The following is a 19,892-nucleotide window of genomic DNA, read 5'->3' as shown; positions in this document are numbered from 1 at the left end:
CTAGTAAAACTAAATGCATGCTCTTCAACTGATCGCTGCCCGCACCCACCCGCCCGACTAGCATCACTACTCTGGATGGTTCTGACTTAGAATATGTGGACAACTACAAATACCTAGGTGTCGGGTTAGACTGTAAACTCTCCTTCCAAACTCACATTAAGCATCTCCAATCCAAAATTAAATCTAGAATCGGCTTCCTTTTTCGCAACAAAGCCTCCTTCACTCATGCTGCCAAACATAGCCTGGTATGCCAAACCCACTGGCTCCAGGTCATCTTTAAGTCTTTGCTAGGTAAAGCCCCGCCTTATCTCAGCTCACTGGTCACCATAGCAACACCCACCTGTAGCACGCACTCCCGCAGGTATATTTCACTGGTCATCTCCAAAGCCAACACTTCCTTTGACTACCTTTTCTTCCAGTTCTCTGCTGCCAATGGCTGGAACGTATTATAAAAACCACTGAAGCTGGAGACATATATCTCCCTCAATAACTTTAAGCATCAGCTGTCAGAGCAGCTTACCGAGCACTGCACCTGTACACAGCCCATCTGTAAATAGCCCACCCAACTACCTCATCCCCATATTGTTATTCTTTTGCACCCCAGTATCTCTACTTGCACATCATCATCTGCACATCTATCACTCCAGTGTTATTGCTAAATTGTCATTATTTCGCCACTATGGCCTTTTTATTGCCTTACCTCCCTAATCTTACTACATTTGCACACACTGTATATAGATTTTTCTATTGTGTTATTGGCTGTATGTTTGTTTATGTGTAACTCTGTGTTGTTGTTTTTGTCGCACTGCTTTGCTTTATCTTGGTAAATGAGAACTTGTTCTCAACTTGCCTACCTGGTTAATTAAAGTTTAAATAAAACGTGTTAGTCAAATTGTGTGTGTGTGTGTGTGTGTGTGTGTGTGTGTGTGTGTGTGTGTGTGTGTGTGTGTGTGTGTGTCTGTGTGTGTGTTTGTGCAGTACTACAAGTCTCTAAGTATTCGTGTGGCAGTGATCGGTCTGGAGGTGTGGTCTGATCAGGACAGGATCAGTGTGTCTGGTAACCCCTACAGTACCCTGGGAGCGTTCCTGGCTTGGAGACGCAAACAGCTACACACACTACCTAACGACAACGCTCAACTCATCACGTTAGTGTGACACACACACACTACCTAACAACAACGCTCAACTCATCACGTTAGTGTGACACACACACACACACTACCTAACGACAACACTCAACTCATCACGTTAGTGTGACACACACACACACACACACACACTACCTAACGACAACGCTCAACTCATCACGTTAGTGTGACACACACACACACTACCTAACGACAACACTCAACTCATCACGTTAGTGTGACACACACACACACACTACCTAACGACAACACTCAACTCATCACGTTAGTGTAACACACACACACACACACACTACCTAACGACAACACTCAACTCATCACGTTAGTGTAACACACACACTACCTAACGACAACACTCAACTCATCACGTTAGTGTGACACACACACACACACTACCTAACAACAACGCTCAACTCATCGCGTTAGTGTGACACACACACACACACTACCTAACGACAACACTCAACTCATCACGTTAGTGTAACACACACACACACACTACCTAACAACAACGCTCAACTCATCACGTTAGTGTGACACACACATACACACTACCTAACGACAACGCTCAACTCATCACGTTAGTGTGACACATACACACACACACACACACTACCTAAGGACAACACTCAACTCATCACGTTAGTGTAACACACACACACACTACCTAACGACAACACTCAACTCATCACGTTAGTGTAACACACACACACACTACCTAACGACAACGCTCAACTCATCACGTTAGTGTGACACACACACACACTACCTAACGACAACACTCAACTCATCACGTTAGTGTAACACACACACACACTACCTAACAACAACGCTCAACTCATCGCGTTAGTGTGACACACACACACACTACCTAACGACAACGCTCAACTCATCACGTTAGTGTGACACACACTCCTTACTGTACTCTAGATCTCTTTAATCCATCCATCCTTAATCCAGCTCTCTTTCCTTCCATTAAAACCATTCAGTGGAACTACACAGCTGTGTTTTTTGTTCCCACAGGGGCGTGGCGTTTCAGGGCACCACCATTGGGCTGGCCCCTCTCAGAGCCATGTGCTCAGAGTACCAGTCAGGGGGAATCAACTCAGTAAGACTACAACAGAACTCTGTCGTTTGAGATTTGACCATAGCCAATAGCAGCCCAGTAAATCTTTCTCTAACGTTGTCATGAAGTTGTGATGTATTTGTAATAGCACACATAGATCTAGAACCAAGCTAACATGAGATGTATGTCCTTTTGACTTTCAATACGGGAATCCACCTCTACCCCCCTACAGGACCACTCTGACAGTGCTGTGGGCGTGGCAGCGACCATGGCCCACGAGATGGGGCATAACTTTGGCATGAGCCATGACAGCCCTGGGTGCTGCCAGGCCAAGGCTGATGATGGAGGCTGCATCATGGCTGCTGCCACTGGGTGAGAGAATCTATCTATGTTGAAAATATCTTTCTTATTAAAGAGATTTTATCTTAATGAGAATAAACCTGTATAAATAAAGGTTAAATAATGATATAATGATTGATCCTGCTTTGTAAAAGACATTCCCGGGACACATTCAGCTGAGCAAAATGTAGTGGATTATTAATGTCTGTATAGAAATATATAACTTAGAACAGAATTTCCTCTCTGACACGTAGAGTAGAAGGAATAATGTAAAGTCTAGTGATGGCATTTCTATCTGCAATGCGTTGCACCTTACCGAATACACCCCTGGTGTGTGTGTTACAGCCACCCGTTCCCCCGTGTGTTTAATGGCTGTAACCATCGGGAGCTGAGCAGGTACCTGAGCTCCGGAGGGGGGAAGTGTTTGTTCAACCTCCCCAACACCAGAGCCATGCACGGGGGACAGCGCTGTGGGAACGGGTACCTGGAGGATGGAGAGGAGTGTGACTGTGGAGACGAGAAGGTGAGGGGGGGAAGTGTGCGTGTGTGATTGTCAGTGATGGGCAGTGCCGCTATTGACTTGGCCTTACTTCTATTACAGCATGTTAGATGACTGTCATTCATATTTCTTTCACCCTGTTATATAATATAACATTGAGGTTTAGACTATTACATGATATTCACATTTTCCCTAAATCAGTCATGAGGTTGCTAAAACCTAGCCTATGAATGGAAGTTTACACTTAGGTCGAGAGAAAGACAATGAGATGACAGACAGTGACACATTCAATACTGCCTTGCACACTCTTAACTGCATGTAGCTTATGGTGTAATCCTTAGTCTAACAGTTGCAAATGAGAGTTTCAATTGGACAAATTCAGGTATTTTTTAGTTCTGTTTTGTTTGCTTCCGTTTAAGAAACGTTTGTCAACAGAATCTGCGGAATGTACACAACAGTGATTAGCATAAACACAGTTCACTTTCATAGCAGCCACGTTGGATTCCTTCTCACCTCTATGCACTCTCCTCCTCTCACCGTTTCCCTTTGTTCGTGGGCTTCAATTAACAATACATCAGCTGTTTGTGACCAGGCGAAAAAACCTTTTCATGCCAAACCATGTCATAACCGCTACACACAGCCTACATCGTTGTCCCCATATTAGCTAAAGTAACATCCTAGTCAACATAGCTAATATAACTAATTCATTGGTATACCGGCTACAATCATGCAGTAACGTTACAGTGTACAGTCAGTAAGCAGTTACATCCGTGGGCCACAGTGGCAATAAATGAATAAAACCAAAAGCTTACCTTGAATTGGAAGAGTTCCAGTGTTGTGTTGGATAGTAATAGTTCAGCTTGCTAACATAGCATCCCTCTGTTTGAGTAACTAAACTAGCCAGCTGCATTTTCTAGCTAAATAAGTGAATAAATGAATAAGTGTGTTTTAATCAATTATTTGGTGATGTGAATATATTTAGTATAGTTTTATCTAAAAACTTTTTCAATGTTTTACCATTTAAAAAAAATTTATATTCACTGAGGAGGATGGTCCTCCCCTTCCTCATCTGAAGAGCCTCCACTGGTGTGTGTGTGTGTGTGTGTATACTGATTATTCATCCTCTCTCTACAGGAGTGTTCCAGTCCCTGCTGTAATGCCAACAATTGTACTCTCAAGGCTGGAGCAGAATGTGCCCACGGAGTCTGCTGTCACAACTGTAAGGTACTGTACACTGTACTCTCTCTCTCTCGCTCTTTTTCTATCTTTCTCTCTTTCTGGTTGTCGTCTCTCTCTTTCTGGATGTCCTTTCTCTCTCTCTCTCTTTCTATATTTCTCTCTCTCTCTCTTTCTATTTCTCTCTCTCTCTCTAGCTTTCTGGTTGTCCGCTCTCTCTCTCTTTCCCCACCCTCTCTCTCTCTCTCTTTCCCCCACCTTCTCCCTCTCTTTCCCCCACCCTCTCTCTCTCTCTCTAGTTGAAGAGTCGAGGTGTGTTGGATCATTTAATAGTCTCCTTCTATCTCTCTCTCTCTCCCTCTATCTCTTTATCTCTCTCTCTCTCTCTCTCTCTCTCTAGTTGAAGAGTCGAGGTGTGTTGGATCATTTAATAGTCTCCTTCTATCTCTCTCTCTCTCCCTCTCTCTCTTTATCTCTCTCTCTCTCTCTCTCTCTCTCTAGTTGAAGAGTCCAGGTGTGTTGTGTCGTACTCCAGCAGGGTCATGTGACCTACCCGAGTACTGTGATGGGAAGGCGGAGTCTTGTCCTGCTAACTTATACCTGGTGGATGGTACTTCCTGTGATGGGGGGCGGGCCTACTGCTACACCGGCATGTGTCTCACCCTGGAGCAGCAGTGTCAATCACTTTGGGGGCGGGGTTAGTACCTATCAATCATTCTGGGGCGGAGTTAGTAGGCATGTTATTGCATGCTGTTATAAAGTAATGGATTGCTTTTATAGCACTTTTCAATGTAATGCTCCCCTATTGAAATCCATTGTCTGGTCTGCGGCTTCCACAATATTGCTCACACCTATCTGGGTCCTTGGCTCCAAGGGAGAAGGATTAGGGCTTGTTACTGGACTGGGCTCTGTTCGGTGTTATTTCTGTTTTCACTATCAGAAATCTTCACAGGACAGGCTTTACCTGACCACAGGAACATTTGTGTGCTTGCAGGAGGTCATATAACACTGTGTGTGTTCGGTCCTCTCTAGATGGCCGTCCTGCTCTAGACCTGTGCTTTAAGAAGGTGAACGAGGCAGGAGACACCTTTGGGAACTGTGGCAAAGACCTGTTGGGGAAATACAAAGGATGCAGGGACAGGTGAGGAGTCACACAGTCACCACCAAATGTGTGATCCTTTGTATAGAAGTCTCTCTTCCTTCAACTACCATTTAACATTTCTTTCACACCTACTAAACAATCCCTTCATGTCTGAATCCATGTGACCGTTCTGTTGCTTTAGGGATGCTAGATGTGGTAAGATCCAGTGTGTGAGTTCAGCCTCCAAGCCCCTGGAGACTAACGCTGTTCCCATTGACACCACGGTCCGGGTGGGAGGCAAGAAGGTCCTCTGTAGGGGGACACATGTTTACCGACCAGGCCAGGGGGACGAGGAACAGGGGGACACACTGGACCCAGGACTGGTCATGACCGGGACCAAGTGTGGAGAGGACTCAGTGAGGAGGGGAGAGGAGGAGTGGGGGTAGTGTGGGTGGAGGGTGTGGTGTGGTTTGTGTGTGTGTGTGTGTGTGTGTGTGTGTGTGTGTCTGTGTGTGTGTGTGTGCTGTGTATCTTTTAGTCTATGAGCTCTCTGTTGTGGAAGGATGCCATTTACTGGACTATCTACTTATGATAATGACTCTCTCTTTCTCGCTCACTCGCTCTCTTGCTCTCTTATCCCTCTCCTTTCTCTCTCTCTCTCTCTTTCTCGCTCTCTCATCCCTCTCATTTCTCTCTTATCCCTCTCCTTTCTCTCTCTTTCTCGCTCACTCACTCACTCGTTCTCTCTCTCTCGCTCTCTCATCCCTCTAATTTCTCTCTCATCCCTCTCCTTTCTCTCTCTCTTTCTCGCTCACTCGCTCTCCCTCGCCCTCTCTCTCATCCCTCTTTCTCTCTCACTCTCTGTAACAGATCTGTTTCGGTGGAGAGTGTCGCAACGCGTCTTTCCTGAGGGCGGATGAGTGCAATGCCAAGTGCCATGGCCATGGGGTATGGGAGGGGCTGGGTGTGTGATAGGGGAAGGGTATGGGAGGGGCTGGGTGTGTGATAGGGGAAGGGTATGGGAGGGGCTGGGTGTGTGATAGGGGAAGAGTATGGGAGGGGCTGGGTGTGTGATAGGGGAAGGGTATGGGAGTGATGTGGGAGGGGTAGGTAGGCGTATGGGCTACTGCAGAATAAGGGAAGGTGCTGGGTCTGAGGTAATGGACACAAAGGTTTAATAAAGCTGTTATAACACATGTTGTCAGTGTTGAAACCGTCTCTCTCTTTCTCTCTCTCTCTCTCTCTCTCACTTTCGTTTTCCCTTCCTTTTCTCTCTCTCTCTCTCTCTCTCTCTCTCTCTCTCTCTCTCTCTCTCTCTCTCTCTCTCTCTCTAGCTGTGTAACAACAACCACCACTGCCATTGTGACTCAGGCTGGGCTCCTCCCCTGTGTGACCAGGAGGGGACAGGAGGGAGTGTCGATAGTGGACCTGTCATCAACCACAGTATGTTATCAACCAACCAGTCACTCAAATAATGATTCAGGCAGTCTAATAACTGATTAAATCTAATAACTGATTAAATCTAATAACTGATGTGGTGTTGAAAAAGACTACTAGGTTAAACCACATATATTTGATTGTTGGTTTTCAAGTCATATCTTCCAGGTTAATGTTTGATCTGACCTTTGTTGTTGATGTTGTTTGTGTTTCTAGGCAGTTTACTTCCTGTCCTGTTGCTCCTCCCCATGGTTCTCTTTGTCCTATTGGCTGCTGTGGGACTGTGGTGCTGCTACAGTCATAAACTACATAAAAACCTTCCTCTGAAGACCTCGGTCCCACCACCCAAGACAATGTGTGTAGCTCAGTATTTCAGTTGTTTTTACATCTTTTACTGTTTGAATTTATCTTATTTTATTAAAGGAAAATATGCACCATAGACATTTCACAGTAATCAACATCTCAGATTTAACTTCTAGAATGAAAAACACTGTGTTTGACTCCTTAGTTGCCCAGTCAGTTGGCCAGTCCCTGCTGAAGCCAAACATCTACAAGCCAACAGTCTTGAAAACTGTCACCTTGACAACAGCCATGCCAACTGTCACCTTGACAACAGCCATGCCAACGGCCATGCCAACCCTGCCTTCCTACTGAAGAGACAGGGCTCAGACAGACTGGTGAGGGGATCTGTTCATTCACCTTACACCACAGTACATTCTATGTACAGTAAAGTCAATGCTAAAAATCTTACTCTTGACAGGTAAATAACAAAATAATAATTAAAAAACTATTCTGACAGCAGTGCTGTGAGTGCTTGTGTTTGTCTGCCACAGAGTCAGTCCAGTCCTCGTCCCAGCCCCTCCACCAGAACCAGGCACGCTATCTTCCGTCCGACTGTGAAACCCCCTCCTATACCTGCTTACGCAGCCCAGCAGAGACAGGCTCAACCCCAGCTCCAGCCTCAATCCCAGCCCCAGTCTCAACCCCAGCCCCAGTCTCAACCCCAGCCCCAGTCTCAACCCCAGCCCCAGTCTCAACCCCAGCCCCAGTCTCAACCTCAGCCCCAGTCTCAACCTCAGCCCCAGTCTCAATCCCAGCCCCAGTCTCAACCTCAGCCCCAATCTCAACCCCAGCCCCAGTCTCAACCTCAGCCCAAGTCTCAACCTCAGCCCCAGTCTCAATCCCAGCCCCAGTCTCAACCTCAGCCCCAATCTCAACCCCAGCCCCAGTCTCAACCCCAGCCCCAGTCTCAACCTCAGCCCCAGTCTCAATCCCAGCCCCAGTCTCAGCCCCAGCCTCAACCCTCCCTCCACCCCAAGCCCCAACCCTCCTTCCAGCCCAAGCCCCAACCCTCTCTCCCAGCCCCTGCCACAGCCCAAGCATAAACCTCCCATCCCCAGCTACCTTGCCCAGCAGAAAGGACCCCTTCCTCCAGCCATCCTGCCCCCAAGCCCCACTCAACACCTTACTCACACAGATCTGACCCCCCAACAGACCCCAACCCCCCTGCCCGCTCACCAAACCCAAAATACCATCAGACGTGTTACAGAGAGGAAAGTCCAATCTGGCGCCACCTGGTGGACATAAGAAACCCAGCAGGTAAGAACAGAATATACTGCAGCGCAGAACCTCAAGAACATCACAAAGTGTTTGCTACGCTATGTCCCAAATGGCACCCTTTGTCCTATAAAGTGCACTAGTTTTGACTCATCTGTTCTGTTCTAGACGTTCATTACAAAAATATCAGTTATTTTCACTCAATTTCATGACGTTCCACTTTCTTTTCTAGATCCCAAAACAACATCTCAGGGAGGAGACGAGGACCAACACTGGACAACGGAGCTCAGTGAGATTACTGAGACATCTAACTGGAAATCTCTTCTCTCTGTGAGCTGCGTCTTTCCCCAAGGTTGTCCAAGGAGGAACATCACCGTCAGCCTTTATGAAGAAAATGACACTGTAGGAAAGGAGAGAGGAGGGCCACGGCTGGACACACAGGGTCCAAAATGGCACCCTAAAAGTAGTGCACGATATTGGAAATAGGGTTCCGTTTCAGATCTGTCCAGGGATGCCATTACTATAGAATGATACTAATGCTAGCCTGGTAGCCTCTGTTTGCCAGGCTCAGTGTTTGTATTTCATTCCAACAACAAAGACAAAGGAGTTGCCTGATGAACAAACATCTCTAGCTACTAGGCTAGCTGCCAGGCTATGTCTTGCCTTAACACTTGAAACCAGGCGTCCTGTATACTTGTAATATTTAAGAATGGACTTTATCGACTGATTTAGTTCTTGTAGATGGTACCTTATACCATGGGTTAACAGTATCATGTGTTGATATGCTGTTTCAGGTCTATTTATTTGCAACGCTTCAGAGCAAAGAGACTAGTGTTTAAAGTGGATGTACTGTACATTGTTTCTACAAGAGCACGAGTCTTAAGGGAACATCTTATGTGAAGAAAACGCCATGTATGGAATGATGCTTAATGCTTCTAGTATGTGAATAAACGATAGACTGGAATTATAAGGACACAAACATGCATGTTATTATTGCTACATGCCTAAGATGAAGGACATCTCAAATGTAGCAATAACTATTTGAAAATAGCATTGTTTTGTTATGACTGTTTTTAAATGTATTTCCTGTATATTGCACTGTTCTTGTTGTGTTGGGTTCTAAATTCAGGTTTTCTGACTGAATGGATGAATGGATATTTGGACACCTGGAAGGTTTTTGTTCCTGTGTAACATACAGTATGTTATCTTTTGAAATGTGATGCACAGGACAGCAGAGGCAACACAATTATAGTCAGGCCCATAAAATGAATTTATATCAAATAATCTGCTTTTCCTTGATTGTTGAAATTCACCATCCACCATGAGACCTATGCAAACAGTGTGCCTTCTGTTTGATTTTAAATAAAGTGTTTAGAAACAGGACTACGTCGTTCAGTTTGGTTTTAAATAAAGTGTTTAGAAACAGGACTATGTCGTTCAGTTTGATTTTAAATAAAGTGTTTAGAAACAGGACTACGTCGTTCAGTTTGATTTTAAATAAAGTGTTTAGAAACAGGAATACGTCGTTCAGTTTGATTTTAAATAAAGTGTTTAGAAACAGGACTACGTCGTTCAGTTTGGTTTTAAATAAAGTGTTTAGAAACAGGACTATGTCGTTCAGTTTGATTTTAAATAAAGTGTTTAGAAACAGGACTATGTCGTTCAGTTTGATTTTAAATAAAGTGTTTAGAAACAGGAATACGTCGTTCAGTTTGATTTTAAATAAAGAGCTTAGAAACAGGACTACGTCGTTCAGTTTGATTTTAAATAAAGTGTTTAGAAACAGGACTACGTCGTTCAGTTTGATTTTAAATAAAGAGCTTAGAAACAGGAATACGTCGTTCAGTTTGATTTTAAATAAAGAGCTTAGAAAATCATTCCGATGTACACTATCTCTACATGTTGCCTTTTCCACTTGATGAGAGACGACGCTTAACAAAAATAGAGATGCAAAATGCAACTATCTCTAAGACTACTGAATCACAGTTCACATAAGGAAATCAGTCGATTTATATAAATAAATTAGGCCCTAATTTATGAATTTCACATGACTGGAAAAACAGATATGCATCTCTTGGTCATAGATGCCTTTAAAAAAAGTAGGGGCATGGATCAGAAAACCAGTGATTATCTAGTGTGACCACCATTTGCCTCATACAGCGCGACATCTCCTTCACATAGAAGTGATCAGGCTGTTGATTGTAACCTGTGGAATGTTGTCCCAATGGCTGTGCGAAGTTGCTGGATATTGGCGGGAACTGGAACATGCTGTCATACACATCGTTCCAGAGCATTCCAAACATGCTCAATGGGTGACATGTCTGGCAAGTATGCAGGCCATGGAAGAACTGGGACATTGTCAGATTCCAGGAACTGTGTACAGATCCTTGTGACATGGGGCTGTGTATTATCATGCTGAAACATGAGGTGGTGGTGGATGAATGGCACAACAATGGGCCTCAGGATCTCGTCATGGTATCATTAAAATTGCCATTGATAAAATGCAAATTGTGTTTGTTGTCCGTAGCTTATGCCTGCCCATACCATAACCCCACCGCCATCATGGGGCACTCTGTTCACAACGTTGACATCAGGAAACACCATACCATAACCCCACCGCCACCATGTGGCACTCTGTTCACAACGTTGACATCAGGAAACACCATACCATAACCCCACCGCCACCATGGGGCACTCTGTTCACAACGTTGACATCAGGAAACACCATACCATAACCCCAACGCCACCATGGGGCACTCTGTTCACAACGTTGACATCAGGAAACACCATACCATAACCCCACCGCCACCATGTGGCACTCTGTTCACAATGTTGACATCAGGAAACACCATACCATAACCCCACCGCCACCATGTGGCACTCTGTTCACAACGTTGACATCAGGAAACACCATACCATAACCCCACCGCCACCATGTGGCACTCTGTTCACAATGTTGACATCAGCAAACCGTTCGCCAACATGACGCCATAACACTGTCTGCCATCTTCCCGGTACAGTTGAAACCGGGAGTCATCCATGAAGAGCACACTTCTCCAGCATACCAGTGGCCATGGAAAGTGAGCATTTTGCCCAATGAAGTCGTTTACGACGCTGAACTGCAGTCACGTCAAGACCCTGGTGAGGACGACGAGCAGATGAGCTTCCCTGAGATGGTTTCTGACAGTTTGTGAAGAAATGATTTGGTTATGCAAACCCACAGTTCCATCAGCTGTCCGGTTGGCTGGTCCCACAGTTCCATCAGCTGTCCGGGTGGCTGGTCCCACAGTTCCATCAGCTGTCCGGGTGGCTGGTCCCACAGTTCCATCAGCTGTCCGGGTGGCTGGTCCCACAGTTCCATCAGCTGTCCGGTTGGCTGGTCCCACAGTTCCATCAGCTGTCCGGTTGGCTGGTCCCACAGTTCCATCAGCTGTCCGGGTGGCTGGTCCCACAGTTCCATCAGCTGTCCGGGTGGCTGGTCCCACAGTTCCATCAGCTGTCCGGGTGGCTGGTCCCACAGTTCCATCAGCTGTCCGGTTGGCTGGTCTCAGATGATCCCACAGGGGAAGAAGCCAGATGTGGAGGTCCTGGGCTGGCGTGGTCTGCGGATGTGAGGCCAGTTGGACATACTGACAAATTCTCTAAAATGACATTGGAGGCGGCTTATGGTAGAGAAATTAACATTCAATTCTCTGGCAAGAGCTCTGGTGTATATTCCTGCAGTCAGTATGCTAATTGCACGATCCCTCAAAACTTGAGACATCTGTGGCATCGTGTTGTGTGAAAAAACTGCACATTTTAGAGCGGCCTTTTATTGACCTCAGCACAAGGTGCTTCGGTGTATTGATTGTTCTGTTAAATCAGCTGCTTGATATGCCACACCTGTCAAGTGGATGGGTTATCTTGGCAAAGGAGAAATGCTCTCTAACAGGGATGTAAACAAATTTGTGCACAACATTTGAGAGAAATAAGCTTGATCTACAGATGGCAGTACTGTCCAAGAATGCTCTACAGATGGCAGTACTGTCCAAGAATGATCTAGAGATGGCAGTACTGTCTTAGAATGATCTAGAGATGGCAGTAATGTCCAATAATGATCTACAGATGGCAGTACTGTCTTAGAAGGATCTAGAGATGGCAGTAATGTCCAATAATGATCTACAGATGGCAGTACTGTCTTAGAATGATCTAGAGATGGCAGTAATGTCCAATAATGATCTACAGATGGCAGTACTGTCCAAGAATGATCTACAGATGGCAGTAATGTCCAATAATGATCTACAGATGGCAGTACTGTCCAATAATGATCTACAGATGGCAGTACTGTCTTACATAAACTAACTGCCTTTAGTGTCATCAGATCACTTATTCTCTCTACTGGCATGAATTGGCATTACATTCCAAATATAATAAACATTGTTCTGCTGGTCGTAGTAGCTAGAAGGCCTAGATTCAATCCGTAGCGGGGAAGATTCACGCTATAGCGAGATAAACATTTAAGGTCAATGTTCAATGTTCAGCTGTGCCCTGGACACCATATGTGAACTGATTGCCCCCCATCTATCTTCAGAGCTCGTGCTGCTAGGTGACCTAAACTGGGACATGCTTAACACCCCGGCCATCCTACAATCTAAGCTAGATGCCCTCAATCTCTCACAAATTATCAATGAACCCACCAGGTACAATACCAAATCCGTAAAACATGGGCACCCTCATAGATATCATCCTAACCAACTTGCCCTCCAAATACACATCTGCTGTTTTCAACTAAGATCTCAGCGATCACTGCCTCATTGCCTTCATCCGTAACAGGTCTGCGGTCACCCCTCATCACTATCAAACGCTCCCTAAAACACTTCAGCGAGCAGGCCTTCCTAATTGACCTGGCCTGGGTATCCTGGAAGGATATTGACCTCATCCCGTCAGTAGAGGATGCCTGGTCATTCTTTAAAAGTGTCTTGCCATGCTTTTCACCTGGCTATCCCTACCCCGGTCAACAGCCCTGCACTCCCCACAGCAACTCGCCCAAGCCTCCCCCATTTCTCCTTCACCCAAATCCAGATAGCTGATGTTCTTAAAGAACGGCAAAATCTGGACCCCTACAAATCAGCCGGGCTAGACAATCTGGACCCTCTCTTTTAAATTATCTGCTGAAATTGTTGCAACCCCTATTACTAGCCTTTTCAACCTCTCTTTCGGCTGCCAATGACTGGAACGAACTGCAAAAATCTCTGAAGCTGGAGACTCTTACCTCCCTCACTAGCTTTAAGCACCAGCTGTCAGAGCAGCTCACAGATCACTACACCTGTACATAGCTCATCTGTAATTAGCCCATCCAATCTACCTCATCCCCATACTGTATTTATTTATTTATCTTGCTCCTTTGCACCCCAGTATCACTACTTGCACATTCATCTTCTGTACATCTACCATTCCAGTGTTTAATTGCTATATTGTAATTACTTTGCCACCATGGCCTATTTATTGCCTTACCTTTCTTATCCTACCTCATTTGCACTCACTGTATATAGACTTTTCTATTGTATTTTTGATTGTATGTTTGTTTATTCCATGTGTAACTCTGTGTTGTAGTCTGTGTCAAACAGCTTTGCTTTATCTTGGCCAGGTCACAGTTGCAAATGAGAACTTTTTCTCAACTAGCCTACCTGGTTAAATAAAGGTGTTCTCAACTAGCCTACCTGGTTAAATAAAGGTGTTCTCAACTGGCCTACCTGGTTAAATAAAGGTGTTCTCAACTAGCCCACCTGGTTAAATAAAGGTGTTCTCAACTAGCCTACCTGGTTAAATAAAGGTGTTCTCAACTAGCCTACCTGGTTAAATAAAGGTGTTCTCAACTAGCCTACCTGGTTAAATAAAGGTGAAATAACATTAATTTTGCAGAGACTACATTCACAGTAAACCTGTGTTTTTTTTAACCTTTATTTAACTAGGCAGACCAGTTAAGAACAAATTCTTATTTTCAATGATGGCCTAGAAACAGTGGGTAAACTGCCTTGTTCAGGGGTAGAATGACAGATTTTTACCTTGTCAGCTCGGGGATTTGATCTTTCAACCTTTTGGTTACTAGTCGAACGCTTTAACCACTAGGCTTCCTTTACATTTGACTCATGCTATAACGCTGCATCTTCTTCGCTACGGATTGAATCTAGCACAGGAGGTTGGTTGCACCTTAATGGGGGAGGATGGGCTATTTGTAATGGCTGGAGCGGTATAAGTGGAATGGTATCAAATACATCAAACATGGTTTCCATGGTTTCCATGTGTTTGGTGCCATTCCATTCGCTCCATTCCAGCCATTATTATGAGCCGTCTTCCCCTCAGCAGCCTCTTCTCTAGCCCCATGTTGGCCTACGTCTCTGTCTGTATGACTACGTCTGTCTGTATGACTACGTCTCTGTCTGTATGACTGTACCCGTTCAGAAGACGTGTCATGACTACCAGCTGCTGCTGCTGTTGTTGTTGACTACTAGAATATACCAGCCGAATATACAGACAGCTCATCATCCCTCTCCCTGCTCATCCCTCTTCCTCCCTCTATCTTCCTCTTCTTCATCTTCCTCTCTCTCCAAACTCCTCCCTCTTCATCTTATTTTTTCCATCCTCTCAGTCAGAAACGGCCGACAACCCCTCAAATCTAGCGATTGTCTTGTTGCTTCACGGTCTTAATTAGCAACTGGGCAATGTTACAAAAACTTCACTGTAAGAGCTATATACTTTTTGGGATTACATTTGATCGTGGGTTCTCAACTATGTGGCTTTTAAAGGCAATGTTCCCGTGTTTGAAGAGATCGCATTCACAGTAGTCACTGCAGATGTCGGATCAATCAGAAATTGTCTTTAAAAGCTGCATTGTTGACAACCTGAGATCAGAATGAATCCCAGCCTATCACAGTGGTTTGAGATAAACAAAACAAACGTTTTTAGCAAATGTTTATTTGCTTTTAATGATTGATTTCAGATCAGTGAATAAAGCAGAGAGTTAAAAAGAGACCCCCTATAAGTTCACACAGAGGGCCTGAAAGGTTCCTGTCCTTTGGATCTTCACTGAGATGAAAGACAGATTTACTCCAATCAAAAGACCACAAACATCAAGGCCCCCATAACCCCCTCCACACACACACACATAAATACATACATACACAAACACACACTCTCTATGAAGTTGTAGAGGTCTTCGGATAGGTAGGTTTGGGGGGGTATTGGTGCCGTAAGGGTGAGGTAGGGAGGTTTGAGATGAAGGGGGGGTTATGGGTGATGTAAGGGTGAGGTAGGAAGGTTTGAGGTGAAGGGGGGGTTATGGGTGATGTAAGGGTGAGGTAGGGAGGTTTGAGGTGAAGGGGGTATGGGTGATGTATGGGTGAGGTAGGGAGGTTTGAGGTGAAGGGGGTTATGGGTGATGTAAGGGTGAGGTAGGGAGGTTTGAGGTGAAGGGGGGTTATGGGTGATGTTTGGGTGAGGTAGGGAGTTTTGAGGTGAAGGGGGGGGTTATGGGTGATGTAAGGGTGAGGTAGGAAGGTTTGAGGTGAAGGGGGTTATGGGTGATGTAAGGGTGAGGTAGGGAGGTTTGAGGTGAAGGGGGTTATGGGTGATGTTTGGGTGAGGTAGAGAGGTTTGAGGTGAAGGGAGGGGGTTGTGGGTGATGTAAGGGTGAGGTAGGGAGGTTTGAGGTGAAGGGGGGTTATGGGTGATGTTTGGGTGAGGTAGGGAGGTTTGAGGTGAAGGGGGGTTATGGGTGATGTAAGGGTGAGGTAGGGAGGTTTGAGGTGAAAGGGGGTTATGGGTGATGTTTGGGTGAGGTAGGGAGGTTTGAGGTGAAGGGGGAATGGGTGATGTATGGGTGAGGTAGGGAGGTTTGAGGTGAAGGGAGGGGTTGTGGGTGATGTAAGGGTGAGGTAGGGAGGTTTGAGGTGAAGGGGGTTATGGGTGATGTTTGGGTGAGGTAGGGAGGTTTGAGGTGAAGGGGGGTTGTGGGTGATGTAAGGGTGAGGTAGGGAGGTTTGAGGTGAAGGGGGTTATGGGTGATGTTTGGGTGAGGTAGGGAGGTTTGAGGTGAAGGGGGTTATGGGTGATGTAAGGGTGAGGTAGGGAGGTTTGAGGTGAAGGGGGTTATGGGTGATGTTTGGGTGAGGTAGGGAGGTTTGAGGTGAAGGGGGAATGGGTGATGTATGGGTGAGGTAGGGAGGTTTGAGGTGAAGGGGGGTTATGGGTGATGTAAGGGTGAGGTAGGAAGGTTTGAGGTGAAGGGGGGTTATGGGTGATGTAAGGGTGAGGTAGGGAGGTTTGAGGTGAAGGGGGTTATGGGTGATGTTTGGGTGAGGTAGGGAGGTTTGAGGTGAAGGGGGGTTATGGGTGATGTAAGGGTGAGGTAGGAAGGTTTGAGGTGAATGGGGGGTTATGGGTGATGTAAGGGTGAGGTAGGGAGGTTTGAGGTGAAGGGGGTTATGGGTGATGTTTGGGTGAGGTAGGGAGGTTTGAGGTGAAGGAGGGGGTTGTGGGTGATGTAAGGGTGAGGTAGGGAGGTTTGAGGTGAAGGGGGTTATGGGTGATGTTTGGGTGAGGTAGGGAGGTTTGAGGTGAAGGGGGTTATGGGTGATGTAAGGGTGAGGTAGGGAGGTTTGAGGTGAAAGGGGTTATGGGTGATGTTTGGGTGAGGTAGGGAGGTTTGAGGTGAAGGGGAATGGGTGATGTATGGGTGAGGTAGGGAGGTTTGAGGTGAAGGGAGGGGGTTGTGGGTGATGTAAGGGTGAGGTAGGGAGGTTTGAGGTGAAGGGGGTTATGGGTGATGTTTGGGTGAGGTAGGGAGGTTTGAGGTGAAGGGGGGTTATGGGTGATGTAAGGGTGAGGTAGGGAGGTTTGAGGTGAAGGGGGTTATGGGTGATGTTTGGGTGAGGTAGGGAGGTTTGAGGTGAAGGGGGTTATGGGTGATGTTTGGGTGAGGTAGGGAGGTTTGAGGTGAAGGGAGGGGGTTGTGGGTGATGTAAGGGTGAGGTAGGGAGGTTTGAGGTGAAGGGGGTTATGGGTGATGTAAGGGTGAGGTAGGGAGGTTTGAGGTGAAAGGGGGTTATGGGTGATGTTTGGGTGAGGTAGGGAGGTTTGAGGTGAAGGGGGAATGGGTGATGTATGGGTGAGGTAGGGAGGTTTGAGGTGAAGGGAGGGGTTGTGGGTGATGTAAGGGTGAGGTAGGGAGGTTTGAGGTGAAGGGGGGTTATGGGTGATGTTTGGGTGAGGTAGGGAGGTTTGAGGTGAAGGGAGGGGTTGTGGGTGATGTAAGGGTGAGGTAGGGAGGTTTGAGGTGAAGGGGGGTTATGGGTGATGTTTGGGTGAGGTAGGGAGGTTTGAGGTGAAGGGGGGTTATGGGTGATGTAAGGGTGAGGTAGGGAGGTTTGAGGTGAAGGGGGTTATGGGTGATGTTTGGGTGAGGTAGGGAGGTTTGAGGTGAAGGGGGAATGGGTGATGTATGGGTGAGGTAGGGAGGTTTGAGGTGAAGGGGGGTTATGGGTGATGTAAGGGTGAGGTAGGAAGGTTTGAGGTGAAGGGGGGTTATGGGTGATGTAAGGGTGAGGTAGGGAGGTTTGAGGTGAAGGGGGGTATGGGTGATGTATGGGTGAGGTAGGGAGGTTTGAGGTGAAGGGGGGTATGGGTGACGTAAGGGTGAGGTAGTGGAGCAGGGGGCGATGTTTGTTTATATTAATTACCCCCCTACTGCACTGTGAGCTAATTAACGTTAGCATGTTGTGAGCTCCACTGCGAACCATGTGGCGCATCATCCATTAGAGATGACTGGCTCTGGGATGAAACGCACGCCAGTGACACCCCCGACTTCCCGCACACAGTGGGGAAGTAAGAGAGAGGGGGGGCATGGAATAAGGGTGAGGGGCACAGTGATGAACTCACCTGCTGACACCTCTACCAGCATGATCCCTGTTATATAATAAACTAATTAAGCCTGGGCTTGTTTCTCCTGTAAATGCAGATTTGTATTTTCCTTCTGTCTAAAACTCTCTCTCTCTCTCTCTCTCTCTCTCTCTCTCTCTCTCTCTCTCTTATTTCTTTCTGTCTCTGTCCCTGGCTTTCTCTATATTAGAAAACCTCTCTCCATCTCATGGTCTGCTATTCCAGGTGCTAGGCCAATCAATCAGCCATTTCAGATGACAACCTCCAGGTCAACATAAATGACTGTTGGATTTTTGCTATTTTAACTAAAGGATGGCCATTAGTCACTGCCTCTAATGTTATACAAGACAGAGCCAACATCACACTTTAGTTTAGTGCTATATTTCTCTCAGGGGCTTCCATCATAGAGTACAGGTCCATGCAGGACATAGCCCAGAGACCTAGTGGGATGGAGGGTTAGCTTAGCATTAGCCCAGGGGCTAGTGGAATGGTATTGGACCTAGCCTAGCGATAGCCCAGGGGCTAGTGGAATTAAGGGTTAAGTGTGTTAGCCTAGTGTTAACCCAGGAGCTAGTAGGAAGGGAGGGTTAGATTTATTAAGTGTTCCTGTGATTGAGTTTGGTGCCTCTGGTAAAGAAAGGTCACCATCAATGATTAATGAGAGAGAAATGTCGTCTGGGAGGATGGGAGAAAGGGAGTGGGGGAGGGAGTGAGACCACCAACTCCTCTGCCTCCACCATCCCTCTCAACTCATCTCCTCCCTCTACTCTTCCTCCTTCTCTCCTATTTCCCTAACCCTCTCCCTCCTGGGTATCTGGGTCCCATTACATAGCTGGGTAGCTGGGTCCACATTACATAGCAGGGTAGCTGGGTCCCCACTACATAGCCGGGTAGCTGGGTCCCCATTACATAGCAGGGTAGCTGGGTCCCCAGTTCATAGCAGGGTAGCTGAGTCCCCATTACATAGCTGGGTCCCCATTACATAGCTGGGTCCCCAATACATAGCTGGGTAGCTGGGTCCCCATTACATAGCTGGGTAGCTGGGTCCCCATTACATAGCAGGGTAGCTGGGTCCACATTACATAGCTGGGTCCCCATTACATAGCAGGGTAGCTGGGTCCACATTACATAGCTGGGTCCCCACTACATAGCTGGGTAGCTGGGTCCCCATTACATAGCTGGGTCCCCATTACATAGCTGAGTAGCTGGGTCCCCACTACATAGCTGGGTCCCCATTACATAGCTGGGTAGCTGGGTCCCCATTACATAGCTGGATAGCTGGGTCCCCATTACATAGCTGGATAGCTGGGTCCCCATTACATAGCAGGGTAGCTGGGTCCCCATTACATAGCTGAGTAGCTGGGTCCCCACTACATAGCTGGGTCCCCATTACATAGCTGGGTAGCTGGGTCCCCATTACATAGCTGGATAGCTGGGTCCCCATTACATAGCTGGATAGCTGGGTCCCCATTACATAGCAGGGTAGCTGGGTCCCCATTACATAGCTGGGTCCCCATTACATAGCTGGGTCCCCATTACATAGCTGAGTAGCTGGGTCCCCATTACATAGCTGGGTTCCCATTACATAGCTGGGTAACTGGGTCCCCATTACATAGCAGGGTAGCTGGGTCCCCATTACATAGCTGGGTCCCCATTACATAGCTGGGTCCCAAT

At 46.6% G+C, this 19,892-nt stretch overlaps 1 protein-coding gene across 1 annotated transcript in view; it reads left to right on the top strand.

Moving 5' to 3' along the window:
* LOC115124902 (disintegrin and metalloproteinase domain-containing protein 19-like) overlaps positions 1 to 9,776 on the top strand; it is a 56,441-nt gene extending 46,665 nt beyond the window's left edge. The window contains 17 exon segments of the mRNA XM_065018408.1: positions 979 to 1,145; positions 2,172 to 2,256; positions 2,447 to 2,586; positions 2,899 to 3,076; positions 4,187 to 4,276; positions 4,730 to 4,925; positions 5,261 to 5,369; positions 5,512 to 5,725; positions 6,180 to 6,257; positions 6,644 to 6,752; positions 6,963 to 7,101; positions 7,255 to 7,423; positions 7,580 to 8,104; positions 8,106 to 8,193; positions 8,196 to 8,225; positions 8,228 to 8,345; positions 8,536 to 9,776. Of these exon segments, the coding sequence (XP_064874480.1) occupies positions 979 to 1,145; positions 2,172 to 2,256; positions 2,447 to 2,586; positions 2,899 to 3,076; positions 4,187 to 4,276; positions 4,730 to 4,925; positions 5,261 to 5,369; positions 5,512 to 5,725; positions 6,180 to 6,257; positions 6,644 to 6,752; positions 6,963 to 7,101; positions 7,255 to 7,423; positions 7,580 to 8,104; positions 8,106 to 8,193; positions 8,196 to 8,225; positions 8,228 to 8,345; positions 8,536 to 8,596 (2,496 nt within the window). The 3' untranslated portion in view covers positions 8,597 to 9,776.
* Positions 9,777 to 19,892: the final 10,116 nt, after the last annotated feature.

This window comes from Oncorhynchus nerka, linkage group LG5 (assembly GCF_034236695.1).
Source record: "Oncorhynchus nerka isolate Pitt River linkage group LG5, Oner_Uvic_2.0, whole genome shotgun sequence".
Classification (NCBI taxonomy): Eukaryota; Metazoa; Chordata; class Actinopteri; order Salmoniformes; family Salmonidae; genus Oncorhynchus; species Oncorhynchus nerka.
This window is presented reverse-complemented; position numbering and strand designations above follow the sequence as displayed.